Here is a 9,652-nt window from a genome sequence, read left to right on the forward strand (position 1 = left end):
AGAGCGGTTTCCGGTGAATTGGAAACCGCCCTCTGAAGAATATATGCTCTACTAAATCAGAAAAAAAGGATCGAAAACAAAAGGGAAAAAACGTAGGAGAGATGGATGATGGGACTGCAGAAGTCGTTTCTGTTTTTAGGATCTATTTATAAATATGTTATTACTAACCTGGACATTTATGAAATCGTAAATGGTTGGTGCTCCAAGCCTTGTGGAACTGTTAATGTATGATCAGATATAACTTTTCTTCATGGATAGTGCTCTTTAATCTGTGGTCATCGCATTCTCTCTAGTTCAAAAACATTAAATATAAATATAGAAACGAGAATATCCTCACCTTAAAAATAAAAAGATGAGGACAGCCATTGATATATGTAAATAGGTGGCAAAAACAAGCAAAAATTCAAGACAGGTATCGTTTCTCAAGAGATGGCCCGTGGCAGTCAAAGTCAGCAACTACACAGCATTTTCAGCCTTCAAATCGAGTCAGCTGATCTGGGAAGAAGGTTCCAATTCCGTGACCAACTTCACCTCTGTTTTGAAGAGAACAATAAACAGCGAGTCGATAGAGAAGTACATGAACCCACCAGGTGAGTGAGTCACAAACGACCCAAAACTCTTCCCCACCACACAGTGCCAGGCCACCCCATATACCGAGTCAAATTCCTGTCCAAATTAACCCATCTCAGTTCTGGAGACTCAAAACACATTGGCTAAAACCAGTTTATAAATAAATATAACCACTGTAATCAGTACTTATTAGCTATTAGCAATTGATAATCTAATTAATCAATAATTAATCTTCTGATGCTGTAAGAGTACCAAAGAGCTATTGAACTAAACATAAATAAGTGCTATTAGGAGATGGAGAGATGAGATAGACCTTCTTGAGGGCTCGAGCAAGGAGGGTAGGATTGGGGCGGTGTTTGGGAGCTGATGATATTGATGGGTCGTCGAGAAATGATCTTGCATAGCGAAGGGCACGTTCTTGCATGTCGACTGGCATGTCGGAAGATCTTAGCCTTACATTTAAGCTTAATGCAATGGCAGCTAGCTTCATGACTTCCTCTGTCGGAGACCTATCTTGGGCCATTATTAATGTCTCTTCTTCTTGCCTGTTTTGAGCAGTGAAAAAATGTTGTTTCAAGCCAGTAGCTCGCTCCTCTTTCTGTCTTTGGGATTTAATGATATCCATGAATAATAAACAAAGAGAATATGAGTGAAGACAAAGAATGGAGCTCTGCGGAGAGAATAAATAAGCTGTGCTAGCTTGCTTGCAGTGCTGGTGTTTAAAAGGTTTTTTTATTTAAAAATATATTAAAATAATATTTTTTATTTTTCACAATTTTATTTGTTATATTAATATATTAAAATAATACAAAAATATTATAATTTAAAATAAGAAAATTAAAATTTAATAAAACGTCAGATCCAGACAATAATGATTGATTGTGAATGTCATGAGCAGAGTTTAGTTGAGCATTGGCCAATAGTACGTGTACAAGTGTTGAAGTTTAGGTACGTTCGAGTTGTGTGATTGGACAGTTCTTTCATGTGAGTCACAGGGCGTGGTTGTAGTCAAGGTCACTGTACCAGTCTGGGTATGCATGCCGACACGGGGAAGGCATGGAAAGGGTACGGCGAAAGGTTTGAAGTTCTTTGTCGACCACCGTTGAACAAAATCAATCATATTAATCACGAATCTTTCTATGCTGATGTTTTTGCCTGTAGAAATCGATGGGAAAGTTGCCTTAGAAATTCTGTCAAAATTAGGTTTGAAACAATTTTGAAGAAAGGATGAGGGTAATTTTCAAGTGGCATCTGATTGTAAATTTATTTCAAGCTATTATATGTCACTAATTTTAATTAAGAGTTTCATCAAATTGGACTTGTATCAAATTAATTATGATATATAAGATAGAGGTTAATAATATTATAATTAAGAGTTTCATAAAATTGGAGTTATATCAAATTAATTATGATATATAAGATAGAGGTTAATAATATTATAATTAAGAGTTTCATAAAATTGGAGTTATATCAAATTAATTATGATATATAAGATAGAGGTTAATAATATTATAATTGGTGTATTATAATGTAAGAAAGTATTTTTAAGAATTTCAGTGTTTAGCTTTATCACGAGAAATAAATAATGTTATTTAATTTATAATTTTATTAATTTTTATTTTTATTTTGTTAATATTTATTTATTTTATTTTTAATGCTTTTTAAATTTTAATTTTTTTATTTTAATTTTATCTATAAGTATTTTGCTCCTTCTTCTTTTGATTCTTTTTTATGTTTTATATAATTTTTGTAATTATTTTTTTTATAATTTTACCCTATATTTTTTTATTGTATTTTTTTAATTTGATTTTGGTTCGTTGCTATTTTCTTACTATTTTTCTTGATTTATCTTTTTTTATTTGTTTTGTTCATCAAAATTTTATTTGATTTTTTTTATATATATGATTCTTGTCCTCATTCTTTTGATTACATTGTTTTATCCTTTTCTTAGTTTTTTTTATTTTAGTTCCTAATTATTTTCTTTCATTTTTTTATACAATATTGTTTGAGTTTTAAATTGTTTTATGGTTGTAAATTTTATTTTGTTATTTTTTTATAATTTTTTTTCTACAAGGTAATATCTATCTCATGACCTAGACTCGATTAAGTTCAGCTTTTATTTGGAATTATTTATTATTATTTTTTTAAAATTTATTATTTAATATTTAGTTATTAGGCTATTGACTTCATTGTTTATTCCACTTTCTTTTGTTAAGTTACCTCTATCTCAATCTTTTATCTTTGTTTTGTTGTTTTAATATGATATTTTTTATTTTCTCAATTGCTTTTTTTTTTATTTTTTTTATTTTTTAAAGTTTTAATTTTTTTAATTTCATTATTCTATATTATATTTTTGAACATTTTCATTTCAAGAATTTATTTCATTATGTATTTCCTAGCATATTTATAGTTTTGGACATTGTTTCATTATTTATCGGACATCAATTTTGCATAATTAAAGTATAATTATTGTAAAAATAACAATTAAAAAATAAAAATCAAAGTTTACCTTTCAAAAAATGAAAAGTATCCTTTGAAATTTTAATAGATCAAGAATAGAAACCAAGACAGCGAAAGAAAAGAAAGATAAAGAAAGAAAAAAAGAGAAAAATAGTTGCTGAAGCTACTGCTTTCACCACACGCCACTGTGAAAGAAAGACCTTGACAATTCTTATAGCACTAAAGATGGCCCCCGTGCACCCAAGGCATTGGCCCAGCGGTGGCAGGCGTCTTGCGCCTTCTGCTGCCACGGGTTCAAGCCTTGGAGTTACATGCCTGTCAGCCCCGCGCTGCCTTACCTGCTTGCTGGGTTTGCAGGGTGTTCAGTGGGCCGTGGGGATTAGTCGTGGTGCGCGTAAGCTGGCCCGGACACCCCACGTAAATCAAAAAAAAAGATGGCCCCCGTTAGTGCTTAGAGTAAGTTTCAAGTGCCAACACAATGTGCAACCTTCCTCACATGCTGGAGGATATGTTACATACGCTAAATAATTTATTTTTTTTATTCAATTAAATCTCTAATTTTTTAATATTTTTTCAATCTAGATCCTGATTATTTAATATCTCTTTTTCTTTTTGGTTCAATTTTTTCCATAATTTTTTTAATAATTTTTTAATTTAATCCTAAATTTTAGCTCAATAAAGGCCTAATTATGCTATGAAAAAAGAAGAAAATAAAATGGCCTTATTTAATACCTAATTTAAATGCAGCTTGACCAAACACAATAAAATAAAATAAAAAATACTCACACTTCGAAGAACCATTGCCATGCTCTTATTTTAACTATTCAATTTATACATCTCAAAATACTATAATCTATCATTAATTGTAGAGAGAGAAAAATGTATTATAACACTTTAAAACCTAGGTTAGATAGAGTTTATCAAAAAGTTTCAAGTTTAACCTATTTAGATAGTGTTCGATATTGTAATAATGATTACTTTTCAAAGTTTTTTTTATCTTGAAATTATATCAAAATGATATTTTTTTAATTTATTTTTTATATTAACACATCAAAATAATCCAATAATAAAAAATTAAATTATAAAAAATTTAAAACATGGTCAAACCATAGCAACAAACAACCTCTTTAATTGAGTTTATTAATAATATTAAGAATTCCCTACTCCTTTAACTTCTTCTTTTTTTTGCTAAAAAATAAATTTTAAATGATCCGCGATAAAGCACATGAAATAACTTCGTTAAGAAATACTCTAAAAGGTAGGGATAAAATATTGTTCCTCATGGCACTGTTTACCAAAAAAAAAATCATTATGGATTGCCATATGATTTGTTTTTTTTAGTCCTCCTTTTCTATGTTTTTATTAAATCATTATAGGCCTAAATTAATGGTTATTTAAGGCACATTTATTAAGAAAAGCCAATATTCAAAGATAAGAGATTAAAATGAAAAACGCATGAAAAAAAAGATGGTTTTTCTAAACTTGAGGTTAAATATATATTTTTGTCCTCCAACTTCTCAAATTACAAACTTTTAGTACCTAACAATTTATGAAATTCAATTTTGGTGCAATTTTTTTTTTGTTTCTAGTTCAAGAGATGAGAGAGAAAGTGGCTCAATTCTAACTGTAAAGAGAGAGAGTCTTAATTGAAACTGTTTTTGGCCATGAAAATGAGTGGTTTGGTGTTAATGGGTTCCGTCTAATAAAAAATATTTACACAATATATTTTTTCCTTTAAACTTGTCTAAAATGCTAGATTTGAACTTAAAAAGTTTTTCTTGTTTCAAGTTGATTGTGATTTTAGAGCTAATTTCTGGGTTATTATAAAATATGAATATGTTTTAGAAGGTATTTAATGTATTTATTTTTTTAGTTTTTTCAGGTTAAAACATTGTTGAAATTAGGCTTCTCTGGGTTTGAAATAGACCAACCATATTTATATGATCAGAGGTTATTAGAATCTAGGCAATGCAAGTTATGTGTTGCTTGATTTTTTTTTTCAAAGCATTAAAGGACAAATAACTTATTATCTGCCATCGAAGAAGATTGAAAAAAATAAGGCCTAAACCGTTGGACCTGTTTTGAAGGTCTAAGAACTCTAGGCTCTTTTATCTTAAAGAGACTGAGTTTTTTTTTGTTTCTTTTTTTTATCCATTATAGTTGCATTTTTTTTTTGCTTTTTTTTTTTCAATTTCATTACTCAATATTTGGCTGGTTATTAATTGAGCAATGTAATTTGTTTTAACTTGGTTTTCTTTTCCAAATACTTGGATATTTCGTTGGATATTAATTTTATAGTTGTTTATTTTAGATAAAAAATTATATAAAAAAATTATTTAATCCTATTGAATCTATAATCCGAGTTATAACTTTGACTAGGTAAGGATCAAGCTTAATAATTTTTTTGTTTCATGAAATAATTCTCAAGTTAAATTTTTTGAATTTCATATATATATATATATATATATATATATAAAACATGAGTGTGGATGAAATAGCTAGTTAAAAAAAAATTACTAAAAGGGCTTAACCTTTTCCTGTAACATGTGAGGAGAATCATCGTAGATTTAAGCACTGTAATGATTATTTTGCCTTCATTACTAACAATTGCCTTGACATTAAAGGTAAAATCATCTTTTTAAAGGGATTCAAATATCATTTATGGATTGATGTGGAATAATTTTGTCATTCAATTTTGAAAAAGCACAATTAAAAATAATTTTTTACCTTTGAAATCTGAAAATAAAAAGTCTTTCGTTTAGGGTTTGTTTTGTCCTTTTTTTAATTTGCATAGTAAAATAATACTTGCATCCTTAGTTGCTTAGAAAAATAACCTTGCAGAAAAGGATTTATTTGTCTTTGCAGTCTTCTCGTATAATAAAATTACATAGTTAACTTTTGTCTTTTCATACTTAAAGAATGACTTCGGATGGCATTTTTGCCTTTGTGCTATGGTTGTTTTTGTAATAATGATATGCCATTGGATCCTTTTTTATAATTTATCCTATTAAAATATTAATAAATTAATAAAATATACTTATATATAACACACATGCATCAAAGTCCTCTGTGCTATTTTAGAGGCACGTGAGAACAATTATAATGGAAAAAAAACTCAATCATTGTCTCATATGATGCACAAGGATATGGTGCAGCTGTTGGAGTAGCATGTTTGTCAAAGCGAACAATGATTCTGCTATTTTTTTCTCTTGCCCTTCATTTCTCTCTTATGGACTTTAGTATTCATGGCAGGTTTTAAAAAAATTAGTTGTGACCTCAATTTTGTATTTGTTCTAGGTTTAATCCTCTACTCTTTTAGATTTTTATTTGCTTTCATTTTAATGTTTCTTGAACTTTATTTGTTTTCAATTTTATCCCTCTCTGCATTTAATTTAATTTATTTTTTGTATCCAATCTGATCTTTATTTTTTTTATTGTTATTTTTTATCCTTTACATTTATTTTATTTTATATTGATTTTGTCTTTTAGAATTTTAATTTATTTTTTTTCAAATTTTATTCCTCATTTTTTTATTACTCTTTTTCTACCATTTTTCTTCATTTATTTTGTTTTCAATGTAATCCCTGATTAGTTTCTTTCAATAATTTTTAGTGCAAGGTTTAGTCCTCGATGTTTATTTTTGTTATTTTTAATTTTTTATAATTGAGAATTTTGCTTTGTAATTATTTCTACTTTATAAAGAGTTATCTCATTCTCATGACCTAGTCCATCACTTTCAATGATTTACGTGGTTTGAATTTGATATTTGTTTTTAATTTTTTTTTGTAATTGATTTATTAAGTTATGATCTTTGTGATTTGTTCAGTTTTTTTTTGTGTGTGTGGTTATCCGTGTTTTATATTTTAGGTCACGAGTTAATCAAGTTAATATGTATTGATATAATTTTTTAAATTAATTTTTATTTGGTTTTATCCTTTATTATTAAATAATTAACCTTTAAACATTTTTTTTTTATCTTTTTTTACACGGGGTTATTCCAAATATGAAATGTTCAAACTTCTCAATATCTCCCCAGTAAATAAGTGACCCAAGGAATCTGTTTATTTACGTCATTATTTCTATGTTTAAAACAATCACAGCAAAATAAACATTTGATAATATCTTAAAAATATATTTTTATTGATAGAGCCCACCATCAACTATGACAGAGCTACAAATTTAAGTTTATAAGGAGCAGCTGAAGGGGTGAGTGTAGCCTTTTTATTTTCGCCCCTCTTTTCCACTTTGTATTATATATAACAAGAACTCCGCAGTCCAAAAAAATCTTATAGAGATAAGTGCAGTCTATTTCACCCTAGAAAAGAAAAGGACTCTAGAAATAAATGAAGGAAAAAAAATGAGAAAAAATATATGGTGTAGCAAATAACTTATTTTTGTGGTGCTTGAGAGTTTGATGAAAACATTAAACAATTTAATTGACATTAAAATATTTAAAATATTTTATTTTTTCATATATTTTTTTTTTAAATGCCAAAACATTATTGTTTTATTTAAAATATCAAGCCTCGGAGCATAAAATGAACCACAAATTCATTTATAAATTAGGATTTTTTTTTTAAAAAAAGGATTTTAATAGTTGAAATCGGATTAAAATGGTACGTACGCAGTGGACTTTTCTGTAGCACATGTGCTTATCTGGATAAGTGAGCTGGTAGTGAGTCCACTCGTTAATTCCCAAATCTAGTTACGGAAATGAACAGTCCTTCCTTCCTTCCTGACATGTGTTCTATCCTGGTTAAAAACAAATATTAAAGAAAAGCGTAATTCCACTTCTCAGGTAAACTCCAAATACCATCAATTCCCCATCTCTCTCTGTCTCCGCAAACCCAATCCAAAGCCAGTAATCCGATTCTCCTCATGGCTGCTCTTCTTGAATCCCTCACCGTTCCTCCTCTCACCTTCACTAAACCTAAGCCTACTACTACTACAACTCTCTCCGCTTTTTCTTCATCTATTCACCGGAGATCCCTTCGTTTACCCCACGTCAAAGGCCTCAAGCTCTCCTTTAATTCGTCGACTATAAACCGCTCTTCTGGATCGTTCGTCACTCTCACCAGTTCCAGACTCTCTCGTGGTGGAAGGATTGTTTGTGAGGCGCAGGAGACTGCTGTCGAAGGTCATCTGGATCGTAGATTTCTTTTTTCGACTTTGTTTTGGAAGGAATTGTAATTTAACAAAAAAAAGTTTTCTTTTGGATAAATAAAATTGTAGATATAGAAATTGAAAAAGTCATAATTCAAGGGTTTGTTACTAAAATTATTGAATTGAAAATGGAACTGCAGTGGCTTCTGTAACGGATGCAACATGGAAGTCAGTGGTGCTTGAATCGGAATCCCCTGTGCTAGTTGAATTCTGGGCCCCATGGTGTGGTCCGTGCCGGATGATTCACCCTATAATCGATGAACTGGCCAGGCAATATACTGGTAAGCTCAAATGTTACAAAGTTAACACTGATGATTGCCCTTCCATTGCAACCCAATATGGGATTCGAAGCATTCCCACTGTTATCATCTTTAAAAATGGTGAGAAGAAAGAGGCGATTATCGGTGCTGTTCCCAAAACTACCTTAACCACCACTATTGATAAATTCTTGTAAGTGAAACAAGCACTTGCTGCCAATAAACTATTTAGCTGCTAGTGCTCCATCTCCAGATGCTGCTGTATTTTTATGTTACCTTCAGAAAATATTAGTAACTATATGTGTCTTGTCTTACGTAGCTGAATGCATGTTTGGTAGCTTGTTCTTGGTTAGTGTAGATTAATATGAGAAGTATTGGCTTATCCTTCTTTTCATCCCTCCTGAAGTTTGGTTGTTGTGTGCGAAATGCATTGGGAACTGAAAACTGACGATGCATTTGGGTTCATGTGGTTCGATTATTTGACTACTTCAGTTAATTTTAAAATTTTTAAAATTTCAGTTTTGATTTGGTTTGATTTTCTTAAGCTAAGGAAATCAAGATGACCAAATTGATTTTTTTTAATTATTTCACATGATCCACGTACAGAAAAATATATGGTATGAGATTGGTGTGAGTTCTTGTGTCTTCTACTGTCAAGGAAACTGAAAATTTCAAAACTAACCTATGATACTATATACTGAATTTAAAAATGAAATGCTTGCCGAAAGATCTTGATGAGCTGGTGGTGGTGTGGCCAATCGGTCTATAGTTTTACATAATGCTAATATTGATTGTTGGGAATATTTGGTCTTTGGATGCTTTGAAGAAAATATATGAGAAATTAAGCAGAGTTTCTCAGTTGGCCTTGTTATATGGAACATCAATTATCTCATCCTATTTCCTAGGTCTCTGCTTGTTGGCTTAAGTTGATCTGTGGGTGAGTCAAGTTTAGAACAAGTGTGTTTCAATTTAACACACTATTCATGAAATATCAGATGCGTCCAATTGTTTGTATTAAAAAGCATGTGTTAATGCTACACTAGGCAACTGGTAATCCATGATGAGGATCATAAAGCAGGCGTGATTACATGTAAATTACATGCTTGTGTCATATGATAAGCATTGATATCTCTGTTCTTTAATTTATTACAAGGGGTGACTGCTCGTCAGTCAAATGTTCTGTGTTTTGGTAATGAAGTAGG

General features: G+C 30.0%; 3 protein-coding genes across 3 annotated transcripts in view; 1 reads left to right on the top strand and 2 right to left on the bottom strand.

Annotated features, from left to right (window-relative positions):
• Positions 1 to 293, bottom strand: part of LOC105138144 (mitogen-activated protein kinase kinase kinase NPK1-like) — a 1,826-nt gene extending 1,533 nt beyond the window's left edge. The window contains exon 1 of the mRNA XM_011044155.1: positions 169 to 293. The gene's annotated coding sequence lies outside the window, so the exon portion shown is untranslated. The remainder of the gene's footprint in view (positions 1 to 168) is intronic.
• LOC105138142 (thioredoxin-like) overlaps positions 1 to 8,841 on the top strand; it is a 26,781-nt gene extending 17,940 nt beyond the window's left edge. The window contains exons 1-2 of the mRNA XM_011044152.1: positions 7,757 to 8,167; positions 8,334 to 8,841. Coding sequence (XP_011042454.1) covers positions 7,909 to 8,167; positions 8,334 to 8,647 — 573 coding nt within the window. The 5' untranslated portion in view covers positions 7,757 to 7,908 and the 3' untranslated portion in view covers positions 8,648 to 8,841. Of the gene's footprint in view, positions 8,168 to 8,333 lie in introns of the transcript that reaches the window.
• On the bottom strand, positions 388 to 1,211 carry LOC105138143 (dynein light chain 1, cytoplasmic-like). Its single transcript, XM_011044153.1, has 2 exons — positions 884 to 1,211; positions 388 to 666 (listed from the first exon to the last, which is right to left on the bottom strand). Exons 1-2 carry the CDS (start codon positions 1,193 to 1,195, stop codon positions 487 to 489), a joined length of 492 nt encoding a protein of 163 aa, XP_011042455.1. The 5' UTR covers positions 1,196 to 1,211; the 3' UTR covers positions 388 to 486.
• Positions 8,842 to 9,652: the final 811 nt, after the last annotated feature.

Source organism: Populus euphratica, unplaced genomic scaffold (genome assembly GCF_000495115.2).
Source record: "Populus euphratica unplaced genomic scaffold, PopEup_1.0 scaffold153.1, whole genome shotgun sequence".
NCBI classification, from domain to species: Eukaryota; Viridiplantae; Streptophyta; class Magnoliopsida; order Malpighiales; family Salicaceae; genus Populus; species Populus euphratica.